The sequence below is a fragment of the Hemicordylus capensis genome, chromosome 15 (genome assembly GCF_027244095.1).
Source record: "Hemicordylus capensis ecotype Gifberg chromosome 15, rHemCap1.1.pri, whole genome shotgun sequence".
NCBI classification, from domain to species: Eukaryota; Metazoa; Chordata; class Lepidosauria; order Squamata; family Cordylidae; genus Hemicordylus; species Hemicordylus capensis.
Window position 1 is genome coordinate 10,225,993 of NC_069671.1, and position 26,354 is coordinate 10,252,346.

General features: G+C 49.5%; 1 protein-coding gene and 1 long non-coding RNA gene across 3 annotated transcripts in view; both read right to left on the reverse strand.

The window, feature by feature from the left end:
- The window catches only part of LOC128338089 (uncharacterized), a 114,344-nt gene that overhangs the window by 49,136 nt on the left and 38,854 nt on the right, over positions 1-26,354 (reverse strand). Inside the window, exon 2 of one of the 2 annotated variants that reach the window (XR_008312505.1) lies at positions 2,069-2,186. The exons of the other annotated variant lie outside the window; for it this stretch is intronic. This is a non-coding gene — a long non-coding RNA (uncharacterized LOC128338089). The remainder of the gene's footprint in view (positions 1-2,068; positions 2,187-26,354) is intronic. 2 annotated transcript variants of the gene reach the window in all.
- Positions 18,374-21,315, reverse strand: FZD10 (frizzled class receptor 10). The gene has a single exon (XM_053280003.1). It carries the CDS (start codon positions 20,267-20,269, stop codon positions 18,509-18,511), a length of 1,761 nt encoding a protein of 586 aa, XP_053135978.1. The 5' UTR covers positions 20,270-21,315; the 3' UTR covers positions 18,374-18,508.

Below are 26,354 nucleotides of genomic sequence, written 5' to 3' on the forward strand. Positions count from 1 at the left end.
ATTACAGAAGGACCTTGGAATTACAGCGCCCAATCCACTGGTCTGATTCTCTTCAAGTTTTAGGGTGCTTGGTAGCAGCATTTTGAACCTACTGATAATTACAAAATAGTTTTAGGAGAAGCCTAGCCAGGCAGCTCAGCAGGGTTGATTCAGCATTTTCTTTCCCTCATGTGAGCTTGCTCTGAGATAAAGGCTTTAATCCACTACAGCATCTCATTATGGGTACAGATATTGATTATGCACTATTAGTAAACTGCTTAATAATTAATGGTATATTTATAATATTATAGTGTGTATTGCTCTTTTTGAATTTTGGTATTTTGATATTGAAGAAAGATGTCAGTATAGATTTGAGTGACCTGATAGGGTCAGGTCTGCAAATTTTATTCATTTTTGCATCAATTTATTTGTTTGAGGATTTATAATCTATTTTTCAACTCAGTATAGGCTCTCAGGTCAGAGAGTGATATTTAAATAAGCATGTGCACACACTAAAACATGCCTTAAAATACAGACAAAATCAGTGACGTTATCATTGCATAAGGGAGAACTGCAAACCATTTACACCCTACCACACTTGGAAATTAAAGGTCTGCTTAAAGAAAACAGAACCAGCGAGGAAGAAAATAATAGCTCTTCTTAACAGTTCTCCTCAATAGGCAGTGCTCTTGGACTTGGCAAATCTCAACAGCAGTTATGAATGCCATCAATTGTTTTTATTTAATATTTTTATATATTTTTAAATAGTATTCCACTTTTCCTTTCCAGCTACGCATGGCAGCTAGCACAATCTTTAATAGCTGATAAAGCCATGAAAACAATAATTTTAAAGAAAAATTAAAACAGCAGCAACCTGCCCACCCCCATCCAGAGAAAGCATAGACCTTTAAGCTAACCCACAGAGAGAACATAACCAACCAAATTAAAAAAAAAAAGCTTGCCAGGACAGAAAGGTTTTTAATAACTTGTGGGATGCTAGGAGGGAGCAGGGAGTTCCACAGGATAGACACTGCAACAGAAATAATCAAACTGAACCTCCAATGGTGGGGGACAGCAACAGAGGATTGTTAAACACAATCCATTTATTATCAATGTTCATTCATTAAAATAGGAGTTCACAAACTTGGGCCCCCAGATGTAGATGGACTACAACTCTCATCATCCCCAGCCTTTGCCATTGTGGCTGGGGATGGTGGGAGTTGTAGTCCATCAATGTCTGGGGACCCAAGTTTGATAATGCCTGCATTGTCATTTTGTCATTTTCCTGCCTTTTCTTTGTAACCAAACCTGTAGCCATCATTTGTCTGATAATATTTGGATGCCAAAATATGTCTCTCTCATTGCACCATTGGGAAAACAAACATCTTAAAATGCTGCCATGCCTTGTTTTGCATGGGGAGTTCATTTTGTAATCTGGTCTGGCTTTTTCTGCTACGTGACTGAAAAGGGTGCAGAATTCCCTCATCACATGGCTTGCAAGAGCTGGAACATTATCAGATTCAGAAGTGGGTTCTATGTAAGCGTCTCTCCTAAAGAACCTAGTTCCCCCCCATGTGACAAAAGAACAATAATGAAGATATCAAGAGAGGCAAACCTCTTGTAAATGCCCCTGATGCAACCCCCCCACAAAATTCCCTGCCCGCGGAAAGCTTGAATAGCAAGAGAAAGTGCTCTAATCTCTCCCTGCTCTGCTAGTTTTCTATTTGTGAGGAGCCTCTTACACAGAGAAGCATTCTAAATGGCCATCCTGTCTCCCATCCACTGTCTAAAGTAGTACAGTCAGTTCTGCCAAGGGCTTCTTCCATAGAGTTTCAGCCAAACTCATTATTTGCAGACTTCATGGAGGCAAATGTTCCCAGTAATTACATTCAAGATCTGACTCCTTCTCACTCAGAGGGTGTGAAATATTAAGTCTCCTGTAACCCATTGAGTGGGCAGTTCATTAGCTCCAGCCTCAGCCAACTGTGTGTGACAATCTCTGCAAGTCATCAACAGAGCAGAGAAACCGGCTTCCAAAGTGGCTAGTCCTCAAGAACGTAATTTATTTATTCAGAAGATTTAGACCCACCTTATGAACCTCAAGGAGGTGTACAACAGAGTACAAGCAGTCTTCTTAGCAGTCTTCATCATCATTAAACAGGTTCCACGTATATCCATGCAAGCTATCATGAGGCTTGTTCCTCAGGCTGGTGAGAGACCAGAACAAGTTCAGTTCTGCAATCCTAGGATAACTCAACTCAAGACACTGATATGGTGGTGACTCAGTAGGCAAAGAAAAGGCATTCTTTTCCTTAGGAGCCTTACATGTGGACATATGCAGCTGCCTTACCCTGAATAAGACCATTAGTCTAGCCAACTCCATATTGTCTACATTGGCCTCGTTCACACGTAACGGAGGAACAGAGTTGGAGGGACTCGTGGTTTCCTTACCGTTATGTCCAAACTGTGCGGGCTGTCCTTCTGTAAGGAAGCAAGCCCGCACAGCCAGCAGCCCCATTTCTCTGCACGCTTGCTGACTACAGAAAGGATGCTCTCCTGAATGTCCAAATGCAGACAGAGAGAGGGGGGAGGGGGCGTGGAACTGTGGGTCCAGTGCACCCACCGTTCTGCGTTACATGTGAATGCAGCCATTGCCTGACAGCGCTTCTCTCCAGCAGTGTTTCAGAGAGAGGCCTTTCTGAGCTCTACCTGAAGATGCCAGGAAATTTAACCTGGGGACCTTCTGCGGGCAAAGGAGATGCTCCACCGCTCAGCGATGGCCCTTCCCCGAGTTACGACATAGCTATTTGGATTGCTTGACCTCCCCTCGGGCTCGGTGTGGAGCCCAGCCATTTCACACACTCAACCTCAGCTGTTCTTTGCTGTCTCCGAACAGAATCTCAGCGAGGGATATAGCCAGAGAACTGATGCCGGTGATTTCGTCCTGGCTTTTAGGAAAATTGGAAGCTGCCTTGTACTGAGTCAGACTTTTGGTCCATCTAGCTCAATATTGTCTACACTGACTGGCAGCGGTTTCTCCAAGGTTGCAGGCATGAGTCTCTCCCAATCTGACCTGGAGATGCGATCAAGTGAACCTGGGACCTTCCGCATGCAAAGCAGATGCTATTCCACTGATCTATGGCCCATCAGAACATCCTTGCTGGATCAGGCCCAAGGCCCATCTAGTCCAGCATCCTGTTTCACAAGGCGGCCCACCAGATGCCTCTGAGAAGCCCATAGGCGAGGGCAAACCCTCTCTCCTGCTGTTGCTTCCCTGCAACTGGCATTGAGAAGCATCGTGCCTCTGAGGAATGTAAGAAGCTGCCTTATAGAAAGCATCTCTCCCAGGTTTCAGGCAGGAGTCTCACCCAGCCCTGCTTGGAGATGCTGCCAGGGAGTGAACCGGGGACATATTGCATGCAAAGCAGATGCTCTAGCCCTGAGCTGGGGCTCCATCACACATTTTGAGTGTTGGGGGCAAAGAAGGAAACCAGAACAGTTCTTTGTAGGCTGGATTAGCAGATGTTCCATTTAACAGGACAAGCCGCATTCCTCGTCAAACTTTGTTATCCCTAAATAACTGTTACGTGTTGGCACTGTTCTTGGGAATCTCCATGTGGACACCCCCCACTGCCTTTCCTTTTCCTTTAAACCCGCTCCCCCACCAAATCTCTAGTTCTTAAGACTGAAAAATTACACTTGAAAATGTGTGAGCAATGATGAGAAAGAGCCAAGAAGCCTGAGAGGTAGAGAAGCTACTATTTAGTGGCAAAGCACCTGCTCTGCGTGCAGAGGGTCTTAGGTTCAATCTCAGTTTTAAAGGATAGGAAAATAAGTGGTGAACAAGAGCTCTTCCTGAAACCCTGTAGATCTGCTGCCAGTCAGAGTAGACCGTACTGCCCTGGACAGACCAATGATCTGACTCAGTAGGCAGCAGCTTCCTATATGCTTGTGGCTGTAGTAACCTTCTGGACATTTGGTGTGGGAGTACGGCCATGTCTTGCCTAGCTCCTCCACCTCCTGATTAGAAAAACCAGAAATAAACTATGCATAAGGGTAAAACCGGTATGACACACCATGGAAAAGCATGTTCACTTTGCATCTTTTTTTACCCTCAGTGTTCAGCATTTGGGAGGGGCAGGTTTGCCACACGATGTGGATTCCTCAGGTATGGCTTATATAAGCTTAAATTGGCTAAGCACAGAGTACACAAAGTCCTGATTATGACCTTAAGTCATTGGGAGTTAAGAAAAACCTGGATGGGCTGCTATCAAAGCTGTGCTAAAATGTTGCTGTTGTTGTCTATCTCTTAGGATCTCGAGGACTCCTCCTGCCAAACTGCTCCATCCAAATCACTCATCTGACCCAATTTTGCCTTTCTGCAGATTATCCACAAAGACAGCCGTCTGCCAAACTGGTTGAACGTCACACTGAATCACAGAGAAACATAAAGCGTCCAGGCCAGCCTGGTGACTTTGTACATTTCTTTCCCACTCTTCCAGGTGTGGAAGACCACTGGTGCAGCCGCAAGAGGGGATCCAGAAGATCCACCTGCCACTCCGGTTCTGTGAGTCTCACGTGACTTGTGCCTGCGGAGTAAATGACTTGTCGTCACCCCGTACACCAGAAAAGAGATAGAAAAGGTTCATCAGCCCTAGAAGGACAAGAGACCAGGGGTCATCCCATGCAACTGAAGGACAGGAAATTCAGGACCAACAAAAGGAAGCATTTTTTCCACACAGTGCATAATACCCTAGGTATTTAAGAGAACGTCTCCTTTGCCATGAGCTCCGTCACCTGTTCAGATCTTCTGGAGAGGTCCATCTACAGTTGCCACCAGCTCGTCTAGTGGCTACTTGGGGATGGGCCTTCTCCGTTGCTGCCCCGAGGCTTTGGAATGTGCTCCCTGTCGAAAGAAGAGCCTCCTCATCTCTGGCAACTTTTTAAAAGGCACTGAAGACACATTTGTCCACTCAGGATGTTAATTAGTTTTAACATTTTAATGCTGGGTTTTAAATAATACTAATGTTAATTATCTTAATTGTAAACTGCCCTGAGATGCAGGTTTTGGGTGGTATAGAAATATGTTAGATAATAAATAAATAGAATAAAAATAAAATAAATCTATGGAATTCTCTGCCACGGGATGTGGTGATGGCCACTAGCTTGGATGGCTTTAAAAGGGGCTTAGACAAATTCCCAGAGGGCAGGTCTATCAGCGGCTACTAGTCATGTGGCTACAGGCCACCTCCAGCCTCAGAGGCAAGATGCCTCTGAATACCAGTGGCAGGGAAGCAACAGAAGGAGAGAGGGCATACCCTTGTCCAGGGGCAGAGGGAGGCCAGTGGCCCCCCAGCCCTGCCACCTGCTTCTGCTGTCAGATGCATGGAGCATTTAGCCACGCCCCTGGGGGTGTGGTTTAACTCCCAAATGGAGCTGTGTGGCCCCATTTGGGAGTTAAACCAGCAAGCGCTGTGTTTGCAGTGCAGCGGGATCGACTCTCCCTGCCTTTTAAAGGCAGGGAGAGTTGCTCCGGCCGCACTGTGAATGCAGCACTGGCCAATCTAACTCCCAAACGGGGCCACGCAGCCCCATTTGGGAACTAAACCACCCCCACCCCCACCCCCACCCCCGCATCTCACATCAGATGCAGGGTGTATGTCCGGGGTGCCGAGCGTGGCCCCTGAAAGGCAGCGGACCGAGTTCTTTGAACCTGTCCGCTCAATGGTGGCTCCCCCCCCCGCCACCTGCCCTTGCCTATGGGCTTCTCAGAGCATCTGGTAGGCCACTGTGGGAAACAGGAAGCTGGACTAGATAGGTTTGGGCCAGGCTGTTCTTATGTGTGAGACAAACCAGAGAGGCAGGCCGAAGTTGCTCTGATGCCCGTACTCAACGCATACGGAAAGCAAGAATGCACGTACTCGCTCGCAGTCCTGTTGCCTTCTGTGGGTGCCTGTCCATTATCTGCACAGGCAGCATGTGTAGTAAGAGGCGGCACTTCCATACAGCTGTAGGATCAGGGTTCCTGATTGCATTGAGGAATCCTACATGTACACAGCTGTACATGAATAAGATCATTTCACACAAGCACATGGCCGCCAGAGAGCGTGGCCAGCAGGCATGAGCGTTGCCAGCCACAGCTGCCATCATGTCTGAAGAGGGCTTAGTCAGTCTGAGTCAAGGAACCTTCCCACCTCCATTCTCTGTCATTCCCCAGCAATATTGTGTGACCCAGCCTGAGAAATTTAATTCCCTCCAAGAAGATGCTTGCTGACTCGGGGAGTTTAATCGACAATACTCTTGGTGGCCTACTTTCCTGCAGTGGGAAAGGGTTCACTCTGAACAGCAGGAGTCTGAAATCTCACCCAGAAAAAGCCACTGCATTTTTCACCGCTCCCAGAGGTACAGAGTGCATTGGCGAAACTGCACACCATGTGCTACCTTTTCCATGGGGAGAAGTCTGTTTACCTTGTTGTACCTACAAGCCTGCCTCATTTATGAGTTGCTAGGAGGAGTGACAGAGGAAGGTAATTGCCTCCTTAATAGTCAGTTTGAACCTGCAATTAGCTCATTTGTGCACCTACATGTACCCTTTCTGACCTAATAGCTAGTGGGTTTTTTTAAAAAAATAGCTAGGGGTTTTTTCCCCTGGCCCAATAGCAGCTGCTTAGAAATCCACAGTACCCAATATTTTCATTTGGGGACCTCTTAGTCAAGCCAGTAACTTATGCAATCGATAGGAGGAAAGGAAGCCTTGAAACATCTCTGGATTTATACTCAAACTCCTTTCCCAACAGTCAAGGTGATATACATGGGGAATGAGATGAGTGGGAAACCCCCACAACTCCGGATGCCCCCACACCACTGGAACTCTTTGAACCAGGAGAAATGGGGTGTCTGAGGGTATGGCCCTATCCTCATCTTCCAACCCAGAGGAGTCCCTTCAGTACCCAAAAGTCGAGGTGAAGGCCTCCCTGTGGACATGGCCCCTTTTAGTGACAGAAGCCTCTCCAGAGACAGGGTGGGTTCAGCTACCCTTTAACTAGCCAGCAACCCATATACACCTGCAGATGACTCCAGAACTATGCTGGAGCAACATTTTTCCTGCTCTGTATCCAGCGCCACATCTCCTGCCTGGAGCTGTCTGAGGTCCTGACACCCTTGCTATGAGCGCCCCTGCCAAATGAGATGAGGCAGGTGGCTACTAGGGAGAGGGTATTTTCAATGGTAGCACCCTATTTATGGAATAGCCTTCCCAGGGAGGCTTTCCTGGTGCCATCACTATGTTCTTTTAGATGCCAGATGAAGATTTTTCTGTTCACCCAGACTTTTAAAAAGTGTTATTTTTACTAGTATTTTATGGTTCATAAAACATACACATTAAAAAAACAAACAAAAATCTTGGCCTGGATTTTTTAAAAAAGGTTTTTCAATTACATGCTTTATATTACTGCTTTATTGTTTTTTTGAGCTGCCCAGGAACAATTGTTATGGGGCAGATTTATAAATAAAGTTGTTACTTTTATTGCCTGACCTTTGCTCTCTCTCAGAGGTGTCTGAAGTTCAAATTCCTTCCAAGACTCCAACTTTCACCAGCCTATGGGAGGAGAGCTGGTCTTGCAGGGGCAAGCATGGATTGCCCCCTTTGCTCTGCAGGGTCTGCCCTGGTTTGCATTTGAATGGGAGACTACATGTGTAAGCACTGTAAGATGTTCCCCTTAAAACATGGAGGCCACTCTGCGAAGAACACCTGCATGGCTGCATGCTGAAGGGTCCAAGTTCCCTCCCTGGCATCTCCAAGACAGGGCTGAGAGAGACTTCTGCCTGCCACTTTGGAAAAGCCACTGCCAATCTGGGTAGGTAATACTGAGCTAGGTGGTCTGACTCAGTATATGGCAGCTTCCTGTGTTCCTATGATTTGGCACTTGCCAGCCTGGCACCTCAGCTCACACTCCTTACAAAGCCTGCAAGAGGCACAAGAAGAGGTTGCTGACAACCTTCCCACCTGCTGGGCCAACATGTGTACATCTGGGCTACCCGCTTTTGAAAAGGGGGGGGCTGCTCTCCACAAGTGGTATGGGGCAAGGCAGCATTTTGGCACCTGCCGTCAGACACAGCCATACCTTGGGTCACCCCGATTACTACTACAACTATTTACATTCTGCTTTTGAACAAAAAGTCCACAAAGGGGTTTACTTGGGGGAAAGGAGGAGATGGTTCCCTATCCCCAGCGGGGCTCACAGCCTAAAAATACACCACACTGGCTCTTCCAGAACAACACCAGGAGACAGAGCAGACACATCCAGGCAGGGGGAAGCTTCCCTTGCTACATGTCAACATGCAAGGTGGCTGTGAAAGGCACAGGAGCCTAGACGGGGCCAGGGTGTGTGTGTGTGTGTGTGCGTGTGTGCGCGCAATTCTGGGATGGAAAATGGCACCGATTCCTAAGTGTGTGGAGGAGGGGGGCAGCAACAGCGGGGAGTGGAATAAGATGCAGGCCAAGAAATTGGCTGTGCTGATGGATAGGAGAGCTTGCATACAAAAGATTCCAGCTTCCCTCCCTGGCGTCTCCAAGATAGGGCCGAGAGAGACCATTGCGTGCAACCTTAGGGAAGCCGCTGCCAGCCTGGGTAGACAGTCCTGAGCTAGACGGACCAAGGATGTGGCAGCTTCCTGTGACAGGCTCCACCCTGCACAGCAGGAGCAAGTTCTGCTCCCCATGGTTTTGCAGTGTTCTCTGGATCCCACTGGCACTGCTCTCCGTTTCCAGAGCCCGCCGTCTTTTTCTTTACAGCACTCATGCAGGCCGGTGTCTAATTAGCAAGGCTCGTTTCTGCGGTTCCTGGTACACGCCAAGCCCTGCAATGATGAGCCTGCTCCCTAATTGGCAGGCGGGGCTGTGCGGTGGGGAGGAGCGAGCTCCTCTGGAAGGCAAGTTTGGGGCTCGGCTGGTTGGTTTGCTTTTACCCTGCCAATCAGATTCCAGGAGCGATGGGAGGGATATTTGCATTGTCAGAGGGAGAGGACAAGCTCTCCCAATGGCGGTCGCAGCGAGGGCTTGGGAGGAACAGCATGGCTGGGAGATCAGCCAGGTTGATTTATCGACCCCATGTTTAGCCTGCCCTTCCTCCCTCTGAGTCTGAGGCCATGCAAGGTTCTTCCCTTCCCTTCACAACAACCTTGTGAGGTAGGTTTAGTGGAGAGTTATTCAGGAGAGCTGCTCTTGCTAAGCAAGGTCCACCCTGGCTTGCATTTGGATGGGCACCTTCATAAGAACAGCCCTGCTGGATCAGGCCCAAGGAGGCCCATCTAGTCCAGCATCCTATTTCACACAGTGGCCCACCAGATGCTGCCGGAAGCCTACAGGCAGGAGTTGAGAGGGGCAGGCCCTCTCTCCTGCTGTGACTCCCCTGCAACTGGTACTCAGAGGCATCAGTTCTGGGCATCTCCAGATAGGGCTGGGAAATAGTGCTGCCCAGAACCTTGGAGAGCTGCTGCCAGTCAGTGTAGACCCGACGGAGCTCGATGGATCAATGGTCCGGCTCAGTACAAGGCAGCTTCCTTGGTCCATCTAGCTCAGTCTTGTCAACACCGACTGGCAGCAGCTCTCCAAGGCTTCAGGTAGGGATCTTTCCCAGCTCTACCTGGAGATGCTGCCAGGGAGAGAACCTGGAACCTTGAGCATGCCAAGCAGACGCTCAGCCACTGAGCTATGGCCACATCCCCCAAACAGGCACTCAGGACTCACCTGTCCCGCCACACCATTGGCTGGAGATGAGATGGCTGCTCCCCCCCCCCCATCTCATTTTTATGCCGTTTTTATTCCGGCTCTCGGACATTTTATTTAGATCACTGATTTCATTGTGATGCAGGCCGTCCTGTGCTTTGCACGCTGCCGACGAAATGCGGGGGGGAAAGAGTGCCGTAGAAGTGCAGAACAATGAGTCGTCACGTGCCAGGGTGGGTGGGCTTGGGCTAGACCCCTCGGGCTGAGACGACGCCTGTCCGGCTGATGGATGGCTAACTAGCCCTGCATTTGCAAAGAGTAAAGGATATAATAGTTTCCACCTCGGTCTTTCCTTAACCTTGAAAGCAGACAGCCTGCATTGGACGAGGCGGCTGCACTTCCTTGGGAAGAGGCTTGAGGAGTAGAACACACACAGCCCACGAACACCCCTACATTTCACAGTCCCAGTGTCCTCATTTCACTCTGGACACAAGGGAAGCAGGAGCTTGTAACCTGGGGAAAGAGAAAGAACCAGACCCAACAGGGCCTGAGTTCATTTCATTTGCATGACAAAACCACCCTTCGATGGGGGGACGAGGGGAGGCCTTTTGAAATGCACGATCCCTTCTGTTGTGCACGGGAGAGGAAAGAGGCCTTTCCCCTTCTCAAAGGAAAATATACAAACACCGGAGGGCAGGGGTGGGAGGCCGGGAAGCCGCCGGGCCAGTTAGTGGAGGGCTCTTGTGGAGTGTTAGGGTCTATTACGGGTTTCCCAGCCTTCGGGGAGCTGAAGAACGCTCTTTTTTTCCTGAATTGATATCAAAGGCACTGCTTTGTAGGAAGCTGCCGATCCGAGTCAGACCACTGCTCCAGCTAGATCAGCACTGCCCACACTGACTAGCAGCAGCTTTACAGGGTTTCAGGCAGGGGTCTCCCCTAGCTCTACCATAGGTTGAACTGGGCCCTTTTGCAAAGTAAGTGCTCTACCACTGAGCTACAGCCCCACCCCCTTCGTTAAGAACAGAAGGACAGCCCTGCTGGATCAGGCCCAAGGAGGCCCATCTAGTCCTGTATCCTGTTTCACACAGTGGCCCACCAGATGCCGCTGGAAGCCTACAGGCAGGAGTTGAGGGCATGCCCTCTCTTTTGCTGTGACTCCCCTGCAACTGGTACTCAGAGGCATCCTGCCTTGGAGGCTGGAGGTGGCCTGTAGCCCTCCGACTAGTAGCCGTTGAGAGACCTCTCCCCATAACGTTCCTTGCCACCTCTTTGCTCCCCCAAACTTCTTGTTCTCGAGTCGCCTCTGTTCCTAGCAGAAATGTAGGACCCTGTATGCCGAATTGGGTTCTTGCGGGCTCAAGAAAGCTCGCCAGCCCTATCTAGATTAAAAGCTTGCTAACATGGATGGAAACAGGTACTTTTTGAATAGGGACATTGATACACACAATACCACCCTGAGGGGAGCAAAACCAGAACAACATTCCCTGCCGCTGCAAGACAGTTTCTACGACATTAAATGGGGTGGGGGGAGAGGCCCTTCTCAGTGAGTCATGGTAGCCCAGAGTGGTTGGGAGAGATGAAATGGCACCCAGAAGTACAAACAGGTGCTTGATGATCTCCCTTCAGGGGTTTCCCGAGTGCCACAGACCTCGTCATGCGGGATCAAAGGTGGCCCCCCAAGACCCAAGCAATCACCCTCAGCCACTTACAAACGGCCTGATTTATCACCTGTCACTCTTCATTGTTTTGCCAGTCTATCGAGGGGGGGGGAAGTACTTAGAAGCAGTGCACAAAGGTATCAATTAAGAGGTTTCCTTTCGAGAAAAAAGTGCATCTCTTTTCAATCATACAGAAGGATCCCCCTTGAAGTTCAGTTGCTATAAACAAGATCCTTATTACTGCATTGCATAGTATCTCTTGGGAGGGGTGAGTTGTAAGATACGCCACCCCTCATCCAATGCTGTAGAGCAAACTAATTCTGCTGGAACTCTCTTTAGTTTGAAAGGTTTTCTGATGTGGGATGGGGGTTCCTTCCTTCTTACTGTTTGAGAGAAATAACTTTGAGCTCAAGGGTTGCAATTTTGCAGCTCGAAACATAGGAAGCTGCCTTTTACTGGAGTCAGGCCCTTGGTCCGTCTAGTTCAGTATTGTTCACACAGACTGGCAGCAGCTCAAGGTCTCAGGCAGGAGTCTTTCCCAGCCCCGCCTGGAGATGCTGCAAGGATTGAACCTGGGACATCCAGCAGGCAAAGCAGATGCTCTTCCACTGTGCCCTCTGGGCAGCCAGAGGCATTCTAATAGCCAATGGCTCACCAACTTCTACTCCGCCACCATTCTTTTCATAAATACAACAAAGAGAGAACCACTGCAATCTTTTTTAAAAACACTGAAAGGACCTATTCATCCACTCATCCATCTCCAACATGACAAACTTAACCCTCCACAGATTTTTGAAGAGTGTTAACCTAGGATCAGCCTGATAATCCCCGGGCTTTGTCAACACGGCCCTGGACTAGGACACCGGAGAAGTTTGTACCAGCACAATCCCATTCAGTTTTCTCTCTGGCAGAGCAGCACAGACAGAGGAACTCCCAATATTTGAGAGAACTTCATTGCTTTGCATCTTGGAGATACAGCAGCCATCTAATCTCCCTTTCCCTTGAATTATATGCCACCACCGGCTGGATTCACTTGAATGCTTCCAACCAACCCAGGAGGACTTTTTGGGTATGTCTCTAAGGCAATCCATCCACAAGTGAACAATGGGAACAGTCCAAAATTAATCTTTCCAGTCTTATCCCAAAGGTTTTGGGACAAGTTGTAATAGCTATTATATATTTTGAACAGTTTGCTGGTGCGTGTGTGCAGGAAATAAAGTCGTACTTCTTCATTACCTACAGATCCCATGTTTTGCATATACAATCCTGCTACTTAAATTAGCTGAACGCTCTACTTTGTACACCAGAATATTCTGGGGGAAAGCGTTAAATAATTTGGGGGGGGGGGTTTAAAAAATAAATTTGGAATATAATCACCATTTTTAACTGTTACTGTACTGAACAGATTTTTAACACTCTATAATCAGATCAATACTCCCAAAATGAAATCATGCCCAAGAGAAAAAGGTCTTTCCCTGATTCAGATGGTTTTGGATGATGGGAGTTGTAATCCAACACCACCTGGGACCCAAGGCTGGGAATCCCTGTGTTGAATGAATAATATAATCCCTACAATAAAATGAATAATGTTTGAAATCCAGATCCTACAGATTTCAAAGTGTTTTTACTTCCCTTTTGCAAGCACATTAATAATAAAATTCTATGACATATTTAATTTCTTGAACTTTCCTATAAGTGTAATCTACACCAAATGACTTTGCCGGCTTAATGACAGGCCTCACCAACTAATTAGCAATAAAAGGGGAAATCTGGAGGACTGCCCACCACACAAGCCTGCCTAGATGCTTGGATCTGCTACAGAGGCCCTATTCTAAGTCCGTCTCTTCTCCAGATGATGTTCTTAGGAAGCAGCATTGGGAACAAGATCCAGGAGAGTACCCTGTGAGTTTATTTGTATTGTGGAGCTCTTCCCTCTGCTGAGAAGCCTCTGCTTGTGCGAAGCTCCATGCCCTTATTGGAATGTGCACCAAGACAGAAAAAGCATCAGCTTCATTCATAAGCAATAAGATAACGACTCACTTGATATCGTAAGGGGAAGATGGCAATTCAATTATTATAATAATGGTTCAAAAAGTACAGCCAGGGTGACCGGCTATGTTCCCTCTCTCAAAGGACCACTCCCATCATGTGCCCAGATAAAACGTGTTCCTCCGTTTAGACTGCCCTCCACAAGCACTCCAGGGGATACAGACGGCCAGCCCTGGACAAAGTTGCACCCCAGAGCAGTGTCCGTCTTTGACACCTTCTAACCTCTGAATATCTTTCTTTATATTGCATGTGGAGTCCTTTTCCAACTCTGATGCACCGTCCACGGAATTTGCAGATCACATTACCCCTGCTAACTGAGCAAAGAGGCACCTTTTTAAAGTGGCGGTTCTCTTCATTTATCAGGGGGAGAGCAACTGGCCCTATCCATCCCCAGCACAGCATCCCTCCAGTGGCTGTGGCTGGTGTCTATCTTCTGTTTCTTTTTGAGACTGTGATTCCTTTGGGGACAGGGATCCATCTTTATTTCTTTGTATCTAGGTAAACCGCTTTGGGAGCTTTGGGTGAAAAGCAGTAGATAAATATTGTTTGTATTCATATCTGCAAATATGATCCGTTATGTAAGACAATGCATTATTATTTGCAGGCCCGCCTTGAAGGAGTGCTTGAACTTGCACAGTGATTCCTTCTATCCTCACAACAACCACCCTGTAAGGTAGGCTAGGCTGAGAGAGGGAGACAGGTCTCAATTCACCCAACAAGGTTCACATCCAACAGTCCGCCCCAGCCCCTTATGATCCGCTAAACCCAGCGGTTCCCAGATGCTGTTGGACTACAACTCCCATCACCCCCAGCCACAATGATTTTGGGTGATGGGAGCTGTCGTCCCACACCACCTGGGACCCAACGCTGGGAATCCCTGTGCTATAGGGATTACAATGGGCTGGTTCGCCACACACAATCGGGGGCACAAGTGCTCAAGACCCATTCTCCTCTCAGCACACTGCTCCACCAATTCATGATGGTGTGCAGGCAACTCATCCCAGCTGCTCCTCGTGTGCAATATCAGTATTACTTTAAATGGCGTGTGAGGAGTGGTTAGGGTGAATCTCCCGGCTAATGCAGTCATGAGTCTGTGGGACAGTGCGCAGGGGTGGAGGGTGGGACCTGAACACTCACATCCCTGACTTTGCATCATAGGAAGCTGACATATACTGAGTCAGACCAGTGGTCCATTATTGTCTTCACAGACTGGCAGCTGCTTTTCCAAGATCACAAGCAGGAGTCTCTCTCAGCCCTATCTTGGGGATGCCGCCAGGGAGGGAACTTGGAGCCTTCTGCATGCAAGCAGGCAGGTGCTCTTCCCAGAGCAGCCCCCTCCCCAAAGGGGAATCTCTTATCGTGCTCACACATGTACTCTCCCATTCAAATGGAAACCAGGACAGACCCTGCTTAGCAAAAGGAACAATTCAAGCTTGTGATCACAAGACCAGCTCTACCAGACCAGATATACTGGCTATATCATCCAAATTGTCCCACCAATGAGCAAGCTACCCTAAGCTTGAGAATCCTTCCCTAGACCGCCATGTTGCATTCAAGTCATTAACATAAAATGCCCCTTCTCACCCCAATGCCCTCTCAACGAGACTCCAATACTGTATTATTTACATCAGAATCCTCTGCATTTCTTCAAGGGGCACAGAATATATAGAATTGTACCATCTTGGTCCTCACAACAACCCTGCGAAGTAGGTTAGGGCATGTGAGGGAGCGATCCACAGAAGGCCACCTATGAAGTTTCATGGAGATTTGAACCACAGCTTTCTGATACCCAAACTGAAAGCACCCTTTCCCACATCAACACAGTCCACCAAAGAGCTTGCCCATGGCTGCCATGATGCTTCTGTGGGATGATTTGGGGACATGTTCAGAGGTGCACCCTCATTTCCAGTGGGGTGAGAGCCAGGCTTTTGTGACTCATGACTGTCCCTGTCAGATAAGAATGTGCCCTACAATACACACAGTACTCACCTGTATCTGCTCATGGTGTGGAAAGAGAAGTAATGATGACCAACCCATCTTTAGGGAAGCTTGCTTACCATTGCTCCTCTTCCCATCAAGCAACCCTTGAAAAAGCTACTGAGGCATCCCAGGGTTCTGTGGAATACCATTCGGAAATCACTGCTCTAACAATTACACCACAGTGGCTGAATTTGGACGTAACATGAACCTGGAGGTCCCTTCAACTCTGGTATCACTAGCCCATGTGTCTGAATGTGCCCAACTGGAGTTAAGCTGGGACATGGAGCCGTGGTTTCCCTCCCCAAACTCCGTGGTTTCACCACCTTCAACTCCAGTTGCGCGTGCCAGCGTTACATCCAAATGCGGGCATCGCCGTTTCCCCCTCATGCAACCGGAGTTGAGGGAGGAAGCTCCTCCCTCTCTCTGGCTCCTATTGGCTGCCGGGGCTGTCCTTCATTAAAGAAAGCCCTGGGAGCCAGCTTCTCCTCGTCAGTGTGACGGCACTTAGATCGCCCTCCATTTCGTCCAAACGCGGATGGGAGAGCAGGTGGAGGGGGGCATGGAGCCCGTGTTACATCCGAAGGTGGCCAGTTGGTTTGTTTTAGTTGCCCAGTGAAGGATAACCCATAGCCTGACCAGATGTTGGATCCTTCACCCAGCCTGGATCCTCACAGATCTTACCTCCACTTGCATACTGTAGCAACATAGGAAGCTGCCTTATACCGAGTCAGGCCACTGGTCCATCTAGCTCAATATGGTCTACACTGACTGGCAGCGGCTCTCTAAGGTTTCATAAGAAAAAGCCTTGATGGGTCAAGCCAAAGGCCCCTCTAGTCCAGCATCCTGCTTCACTCAGTGGCCAACCACCCCCTGCAGCCATCTGTAACCAGAGTTTCTAGCAGGAGTCTTCCCAATCCCCAGCCCTTCCTGGGGATGTTGCCAGGGATGGAACCTGGGACCTTTGGCACGCAAGGCAGATGCTTTAAAACACTGAGTTAGGCCCCATTCCAGGAGAAAAGTGGAAAAACAATCCTGCCGAACTGGAAGAACAATCGCTCCCTTCTCACAACCTACTGGATGGAGCGAGCCAACATAAAGGGGAGATCTCGGCATGTAAGCCTGAATGTCTACACGGAGTCAACAACACATCTAGAATCCATCCATGCAGGGCTCTCCCCCTTATCCTGTTCACATGTTACACTGAGCACATGCACACGCTATATCCAAGCCTATTCACACATGGTCACCGCATGCACAATCTGTGTGCAGTGTTGGCCCATAGAGTTATTCACATATTACGTGCAACATAGGTACGGGAGTCCGCTTCCTATCTATACCTTTGAGGGGAGCTGGAGCACCCAGGTTAACTTGCAGGATGAACAGGGGCACAGTTAGTCACACAAAAACAGGGACACAGGGAGACACCTGGATGTAGGTCTGAAGAAGGCCACAGCACGCACAATGATCTGTGCAGGTGTGCTGTTATTCACGTTACATTCTCCAGGGCTCCGAGTCCCCTGTGCCGACTTATACAATGAATGTTCCCAGAATCACTCACATGCATGCACACACAATGCAGCCCTCCACACACAACAGCCCTCCAGAACGTCTCCAGTCCCTAATGGTGCAGAAAGAGAGAGAGAGAAAGCGTGTGCCCCATGCAGACAGCATCGGAACCCCAATGACCTGCAGACATTCAAGCCAATGGGCACAGATTGGGAGCAGGGCCTCCAGCCACGATCCTGCTCTTCCTTCTGCAGGCAACCACTTGCCTGGAATGTATCGTGAGAATAGCACTCTACGCGAAGGGAAGAACATGAAAATCCACTTGGCCTTCAAAAACAAACCCACAGGCTCTCTTCTACGCATCCCCTTGCAGTAGAACGGGATGAGCCCAAGAGAACCACGTCTGTTGGGCCAGCCCCTCGTCACCGGAAAGGTAAGGATGCTCTTACATGATCCTAAAAAATAAAGGGCATTTATTACTATTAAATAAAATAGCAGGGCATGGGAAAAGAGTGTATTAATATCGTGTGCATGTGCGCACACACGTAAATGTGTGCCTCTCCTTCACAGCAAAGAGCACTGGATGAGACAAAGTTTCCCTCTGCAAAGCCTCTAGTGCTGCTTGATCTATTCAACGTGGGCATTTGTTTAACAATAGAAAGAGTCAATAAGCCCCTCTGGATCCTTTTGAGTCGATCCCCTCCCCCCTTTTTTCTTTTTCCACAAATCAGTCCAAACGTGTCTGATTTCCATTAAAAAGCCACAAAGTGTAACACTAAAGGGTTTCTAAGGACTAGACCCCTCCGTTCTTTTGTTAGGGAATTCCTTTTGTTGCCTTTATATACAGCAAAATACTTGCTTCTTGTTTCATGTCCTGGCAAGGGGAGCGGGGAGCCAGGCAAAGAGTGTGGCCCCTTATTTTATTTTATTTTTTTACTCTGCATGTTTGGAGCAGGCAAAGAGAATACTTTTAAAAATAATAATCAAGAAGCCTGTTGGATTGAACCTATTTTCAGGCATCCTACCCAATAGGTAGGATGAGAAGCATTTAGTAAAAGGTTTCTTACAAGTTAGGACAGACAGTCTGTTTTGTTTTGTTTCCAAAGATGATACACTGATTGAACTCAGGCCCCTCTCAAAGGGCTGCTTTCCTAAAAGAACACAATTCTCTTTCAAGTTTTTTTGCCCAAAAAATCATTGCTCTATAAAGGCCAATTCTACCTGGCAAGAAATTGAAAGGAAAACCAGTTCTCGTTAACACGCACACACAGCTTTTAACATAAAGGCGTTTAGATAGCTGAGCTCAATTATTCACAATAATGCCCAAATATTAAAAGTATTAAAAGTATTCCTAGTACCAAAAACTTAGAAGGGAAGTTTTAAAGTCTTCACACTTTTATCTCCAGATCTTGAGTTTCACCATATTCCTTTCCCCCTTTAAGTTCCCATACATTTTCTGACAAGAGGCAAAAAATTAGAAGCACCATTTTATTTTTTAAAACTGATTATTCTGTTCCGCTTTAGTTCTGACTGCTATCATGAGCATTGTAAGTCTCTCTCTAAGTGGGTTACACCGTTTGTTCTCGTGATTATTTAGAATACATTCTGCTCATACACAAGTGGGCGGCTGCAAAGCCGATTCATATTTTGCATGGTGGACTTTCGGCAGGTGCTGAGGCTTTTTGTACAGTCCGCTGCTGGCGATCACACTGGCAGGTTTTCTCCGAGTCCTCTTCTTTAGCCTCCGACTGCAAACACTCTGCCAGGACTGGAGAGTCTTAGAGGTCCAGATCCACATCCCGCTGGTAATCCCCACCACCAGCAGCATGAACACTTTGACCATGAAAATCTCCACAGCCGGGATGGAGTCGCTCATGGTGCAGTCTAAAAGTTTGCTCTGGTTGTTCATTCTGCACTTCTGCTGTGTGGCCAGGACCTTCCAGTAATCCATGTTCAGCCGCTCATAGAAGTAGCAGGCGATGACACAAGTGGCAGGCACCGTGTACAAGACGGAGAAGACCCCAATCCTGACCATGAGCTTCTCCAGTTTGTCTGTGTTCTCCCCGCCGGTTTTCATCACCCTCCTGATATGGAATAAGGCCACAAACCCAGAGAGAATGAAAGAGGTGCCGATGATGAGATAGCAAGCTAGGGGGACCAGAACAAACCCAGTCAAAGCGTTGACATCCATGCTCCCCACGTAGCATAAGCCCGTCAGCTCGTCCCCCGCCACCCTCCGCATCACCAAAATCATGATGGTCTTCACAGCTGGGATGGCCCACGCTGCCAAGTGGAAGTAGCTGCTGTTGGCCTCGATGGCTTCGTGGCCCCATTTCTTCCCCGCGGCCAGGAACCAAGTCAGAGTCAAGATCACCCACCATAAGGAGCTGGCCATGCCAAAATAATACAGGACGAGGAAGACCAGGGTGCACCCAGTGCTCTCCAAGCCCTCCTGGATGACGTAGAGCTGGCCGTTGTCCCGGTCGCAGGCAATGCTCTCGGCCCCAGAGAAGAGGCGGATGATGTACCCCACCGAGTAGACGCAGTAGCACATGGACAGGAAGATGATGGGCCTCTCGGGGTACTTGAAGCGCTGGGGGTCTATCAGGAAAGTGAGGACGGTGAAGGCGCTGGAGAAGAAGCAGAGGACGGACCAGATGGCGATCCAGATGACGGCAAACTGCTTGTCGTCTCCGCTCCAGTAGACGTCGACCCCAGGGGTGCAAAGCGGGGCGCACGAAGCGCTCTTCTCCACGTGGTGGAACTTCCTGGGGTTTTCGCAGGTGGCCCGGCCCAGGCTGTCCTTGTGCTGCTGGAGGTCATGGCTGGTGCTCTGGGGCCTCTGGGGCCGGAACATGGGGGGCAGCATGCTGGAACCTCGCGGGGGCTCGTCAGAGCCATTGTTGGGGGCCTCCATACACAGGTAGTTGGGGTCGTTCTTGTTGGGCAGCTTGCTGCAGTCCAAGGAGTCGGGCCACTTGAAGGTGAACTGCTCCATGATGGGCGAGCACTTGAGCCGCGCCTGTTCGCACATGACCCGGCAGGCTGGGATGGGGGTGGAGACCTGCTCGGTGCACATGGGGGCGTAGAGGGAGCACAGGAAGAACTTCAGGTGGCTGTGGCAGCCGTACTCCACCAAGGGGGCAAACTCGTGCAGCTGGATGGCCGCCTCCCGCTGGTCCTCGTGGCCCATCAGGTTGGGCATCCGCGTCATGTTGTAGCCGATGTCCTTGCACATGGGGATCTCGATGGGCTGGCACCTCCCGTCCCCCGGCCGGTCGATGTCGATGGAGCTGATGCCAAAGCAGGAGCACGCCAGATGGAGGAGGATCCCCAAGGTCCGTCTGGAGTTCCGCCGGGCCGCCCCCATGCTGGTAAGCACCAGGGTGCTCCCAGCCTTCGAGAATAATGTCACCAAGATAGGGAGGCACCCGGCAGGAGAGGCCAGGAGAGGGGTGACTGGGTGGGGGGTTCAGATCCGCTGACCCAAAGCCCCGTTCTCAACCCCCATAGCCCCCAACTTCCACCAGGAGCGCCCCCCCAGACGCGGAGAAGCCCGAGCCACTCTGGGGGGGCAGAGGCAGCCTAACCATCGCCTCCCCCCACCCGGAACCAAACGCAGCTCGCCTCCAACAGCCCCCTCCTTTGAGTCCGGCTACAAACTTTGCACCGACCCAGCGGAGAGCTTCCTGTTCGTCGAGTCCATCCTGGTCAGTTTCCACAGACAAGGCAGCGGCGCGGTGGGGAGAGGGACCCCCTCGCCTCGGCAGACCCCATCACCGGCCGGCCAACCCGCCGCCGCAGGAGAGAGCTCAAGTTTGCCGAGCCCTCCGAAAGGAGTCCTCCTCCGCGCAGCAGGCAAGGGGCGCTCTCCCCTAACCCTTCTGGGCGAAGTGGCTGATCAAACCCCGCGGCGATCGGTGCCCCTCTCGCGTCTCCACATGTCCCGAGCGGTGCGCGCGGGCGGGGCGGGGCGGGGGGGGGTCCTCTCGCCCCCTCCCCTTCCAGCTCTCCAGGGACCTTCGCCCCCTTCTCCCTCCGATCTGCGCCTCGGACGCTCTTGCCGCTCCACTCCACACACACTTTCCGCTCTCTCCTGCCCTGCTCCAAGAGGTGGGGTTTGCTGGAGGGGGCGGGGGCGCCGCGATCCGACCCCCAAGACGCGATCTTCAAAGCAACCGGGCGGGGGGAACCTCCTTCCGCAACACACACACACACACACGGCGCACTGTCCCTGCCTGGATCTGGTCCCTGGTGCTCCGAAGAGGGGGCTGGAGAGTGCGGGCGTGGGGGGGGGGGTGAGGAAGGCGTGCGTAAAAGCAGTGCGCGCCTCCTCGCTGCCTCCTGCTCGCTTCTCTCTCCCTCCGAGGAGTCCGTCAACTCCTGCGGCTTGCAGCAGCTGCGCTTTGGAGGGGGCGGCGGCTAGAGCCGGGGCTTTTAAACACACACGCACACGCTCAGGCAACCTGGCCCGAAGAGCCGCCTTCCCTCCCTGCGAGTCGACACCCACTTTGCATGAGAAAAGGTGGAGCAGACACGGCGATTACTTTCCAATCATTCGGGTCGCCTCGGAAAACAGAGCCCAGAAAGGAAGCATAACTCTTGCAGCAACTCGGCAGGGTTGTCCTGGAGCAGCGCGCACACAAAAAGGCCCGCGCCTTCTTTTTCTGTCTTTCCTCCCTCCCTTCCCTTTCTTTCTTCTCTTCCCTTCTTTCCTTTTCCTTCTTTCTTTCCCTTTCTCTCCTTTCCCTTTTCTTTCTTTCGTCCGTTCTCTTTCCTTCCGCCTCTCCCTGTCTGTCTTTATTTTAGGAACATAGGAAACTGCCTTATACCGAGTCAGACTATAGGTCCATCTAGCTCAGTATTGTCTTCACAGACTGGCAGCGGCTTCTCCAAGGTTACAGGCAGGAGTCTCTCTCAGCCCTGTCTTGGAGATGCTGCCGGGGGCGGGGGGGGGGACTTGGAGCCTAGATGCTCTCTTTCTTCCCTTCCATTCCCCTACTTTCTCGTTCTCTCTCTTCTTTCTCTCCTCCCTCCCCTTTCTTGCCTTCCTTCGTCTTTCTTGTTCTTGTAACTTTTCCCCCCCTTCCACGAGATCTTGCTCTCTTTTTGACCTCCCCCAGTAGGAATAAACACAACCTGCTATCTAGCTCTCTGTGTGCAAGGCTTTGGAAACACACAGCCCTTTGTGTGTTCGAAATTAGAGCAAGTGGTGTTGGTCAACGCGGCTGGGAAGCTTTAGGGTGATGCAGAACACTTCTTCAAGGCTGGAAGTGCCGGTGGTTGACAAAGTGCTAAAGGTGCACATAAAAAATGTAAGAAATGCTCTGCTAGATCAGTTCAAATGTCTTATCAAATGCAAATCTGTTGAAAACTGCTACGTAAATAGTCATAGTAGGATTCTCTCTCCCCAGCAAACACCAGCCAGACATCTCCTGGAAGCCCACCAGCAGCAGCTGACAGCACCAGTCCCCTCCCAGGGCTGCAGCCCAGAAACTGTTGTCCAGGGGTAGACTGCTCCTGAACCTGGAGGTTCTACTGAGCTGTCATCCCCAATAGAAAGCCGTAGACCTCTCCTCTTCCATGACCTTGACCCGGTTCACACAGTCATTTGAATCTAGGTTTAAAGCACGCTACCAACAGGAACGTGATTGTGTGAACCCATGCCAAGACAGGAACTTCAGATTCATTTCGGGCCATAAACCACCTTGGCATGGGTTCACAGAATGATGCTAATGTTAGTAACCCACATTAAGCCTACATTCAAATTATTGTGTGAACCAGGCCCTGGTCTGATGCCCTTTAGAGTCAGCTAAACTAATGGCCCATCACCACCTCTCATCCTGTATGGCATATTTATTTTACTTGTTGTAAGTAACATTTTCCTGCTTTTCTATCCAGGACAATCAAGATTGACCAAACAGCAACAAAGCAAAGGAACACTCCTGAGATACAGTGGGCTGATTTCATTCTTGGCCTTTAGGAAGGCCTTAAAGAGTCATTTCTTTAATCAGGCCTTGGGTGCGTCTGTTTAACTCTCATTGTTTTAATTGTTTTTAGTTGTTTGCTTTTCCTTGCTGGTTTTAAAGCCTGTAAATCTCCTAGAGCTCATTGATTGGAGAGGAGAGCTGGTCTTGTGGTAGCAAGCATGACTAGTCCCCATAGCTAAGCAGGGTCTGCCCTGGTTGCATATGAATGGGAGACTTGATGTGTGAGCACTGCAAGAGATTCCCCTCGGGATGAAGCCGCTCTGGGAAGAGCAGAAGGTTCCAAGTTCCTTCCCTGGCAGCATCTCCAAGACCGGGCTGAGAGAGTTTCCTGCCTACAACCTTGGAGAAGCCGCTGCCAGTCTGTGAAGACAATACTGAGCTAGATTGACCACTGGTCTTACTCAGTATATGGCAGCTTCCTATGTTCCTATTTGGGCAGTATAGAAATGTCACAAATAAACATCTCAGAGGTCAAGTATGGGGAGGAGAGCTGGTCACTGTAATGAGCATGGATGGTCCCCTTTGCTAAGCAGGGTCTGCCTTGGTTGGCCTGTGGATGGGTGACTACACGTGAGCACTGCATAGGGCTATAGCTCAGCGGAAGATGATCCACATACTTGTATGCAAAAGGCCCCAGGTTCAATCCTTGGCAGCATCTCCATGGGGGGTGGGTGGGTGGGAGTGCGGTGTTGTGAAGATTCCTGCCTGAAATCCTGAAGAGTCACTGCCAGTCAGTGTAGACAAAACTCAGCTGGATGGACCAATGGTCTGACTCAGTACAAGGCAGCTTCCTATGAGGTGCCTTTAGATTGTGAGCCCTTTGGGGACAGGGATCCATCTTATTTATTTATTTTATTTACTTATATATCATTTCTCTATGTAAACCTCTGCTCCTTGGAGAAAGAGCGGGATATAAATGTAAAAAACAAACAAACAAACCGCTTTGGAAACTTTTGTTGAAATCAGTATATACATTTTTGTTATTGTTGGCGTTAAACCCTCTAATAAGCACTCTGTGTTTTTCATTAAATGTATCAGTGTCCCAAAACACATTCCTTGTTACTTAGGCCATAGGTTAGTGGGCAGGAACCCTGGCCACGAAGAACGGATCCGATCCTCATGACCCTTGGCCCAACCATGTCCTTCGAAGAAGTTTGTTATTAATATGTATATCCTGCTTTTCAACACCATCATCAACAACAACACGCACGCCAAAGTGGTTAACAGAGCAGAAGGAATAGGAGGAAAAATGAGAACACGGTTCCCTGCCCCCAAGGGAGTTGATTGAGTGATTGATTGATTAAGTGCCGTCATGTCAGTGTTGACTCTTAGCGACCACATAGATAGATTCTCTCCAGGATGATCTGTCTTCAGCTTGGCCTTGAAGGTCTTCAAGGGACGTATAGTTGAAAACGAGAAAAGAAACCCAAGGGAGAGCACTAACAGCATCCATAGCATCCAATGGGACCGATGCTGTGCTGTGCTGAGCTCAGGGGCGCAACTATAATAGGGGAAGGGGAGACAGTTGTCTGGGACCCCACTGCCTTGGCGCCCCCCCCCCCCGAGGCAAGCCACATGACTGACTCCCCCAGCCACGCACCCACCGGGGCTTCCTTCAGTTGTATTTATCCTCCGAATAATTTAGGATGATGTTCTATTGTGGCACATAGGTTATCTATATATGTCTGCTTTTTGTCACCACTATTCAGCCTCATTTAAGATTTCTTTACTTCATAAGCTGTGCTTAAGTGAGGGGGGCCCCATTTTAAAATCTTGTCTCTGGGGGCCCACGCCAACCTTGCTATGCCCCTGACTGAGCTGAGCTGAACTGGGACAGTTGCTTTAGGTTCTCCTTCCCCAGGATTATCCTCACAACCACCGAGTGAGGTAGGTTATGGAGAGACTGGACCAAAGTCGCCCCCTGAGCGTCATGGCCCTGGGTCTCTTCTGCTCCTTGCCCAGCACACTAATCCACAGCTCCTATCATCTCCTCGCTGTTGGCAAATTCACAGTTGGCAAGGCATTAAAGTCTATGGGAAACAGGGGGGTAGGGAAATCATGGCTGCAAAAAGACCTAAAAATAAAGGAAAAGATGCCCCCCGAAATGCTTTTAAAAAGTTTTTTTTAAAAAATCCTGTGATATCACCAAGAGTCACCAAAAAGAGCAAAACGAAACCCTGGAGATTTTTCGAACCCCCTAAAATCAGTCAAAGGCATTTTAAATTGGCAAGGCTCAGCAACGGTCACCAAAAGGAATGAGCAGACTGAACCTCTGAACCCCGCAAAAATCAGTGAAACCCCACCTCAATCACTAATCATCCTTGCCGACTGCAGATATTCAGGTTGCGGTTGGCGAGACCTGTCACAATATACTCACAACCTCTTCACATATACTCAAAACCACGGTTGGTAAAACCATGGTGGCCAAGGGATGGCTGTAATTCAGCATCTGTAGGAGGGCCGACATTGTGCTGCCTTCCCACCACTGCTACAAATAATTATATACCGCTTTTCAACAGGAGTTCTCAGAATGGGACTATTCAGAAAATAATAAATAAGGTGGCTTCCTGTCCCTAAAGGGCTCACAATCTAAAAAGACACATAAGGGAACCAACCCTTTATAGGCATCTCTCTTTGCTCGGTTAGCAGGGGGTAGCTACATCTAGGCTCTCGGTCTGCTTTCTGGAATGACCCGTATTCAGGCTTGAAAGTCCATCTAACCTGCTTTGGACAGAAGTAATTTCTTCTAAACTTGGGTGTGTTTGCTTGTTTTGGATCATTTTCGTAGGGCTAGATAAAAACACTTTGTGTATGGGCAGTAGACTTTCCTGCTGGATAATCTGGTTGGAAAACAGGCTTCAGAAACCGGTTCCAGTTCCACCATGGCTAAGGCCTGTGCATGTGGCCTTTCTCCAGCCCCTCTTAGAATTCCTTTATCTGAAAGGCGGGGAGAGGAGAAGAGGATGATGAGAAGGAGAGGTGGGGTGGTTGGTGAAAAGGGACGGTGGAGGATGCATTTTATTGCCCGGGCCATAAATGTCTGGCTGAGAAGCTCATAAAATCTGGTTGGTCCAGAGTCTCCGCAGGCCCATCGGTTTACAAAAGGTAAGCTTTGGTGGCGAGCCGGGAGCAAATAGCTCTGACAGTCCAGAGACCCGACTTCAGAAATGGAATCATACACGGCTTATAGGACTTAGAGTTAAATCCCCTAAAACATCATGAGGGGACATGGAAAATCTCCTGGAGAGGCCAGAAATGGGCAGGCAGCTTGGATCCAGAGGAGATTAATTGTTTTTTAATCTATGATGCTCAGGAGGTACCTTGGACATTACTGTCCCCCTATGTCTGAGATCGGATGGGGTAGTTGCTTATTTATCCCCTTATCCCTCCTTCAAGGAACTCAGGGTGGGCGGTGCACGTTCTTCCCCCCCCTTTTTGTACCGTCACAACAACCTTGTGAGGTAG

What these genes read in the sequence shown, in the direction of transcription:
- FZD10 (XM_053280003.1), bottom strand. Translation starts at nt 20,269, where the DNA reads ATGGGGGCGGCCCGGCGGAACTCCAGACGGACCTTGGGGATCCTCCTC.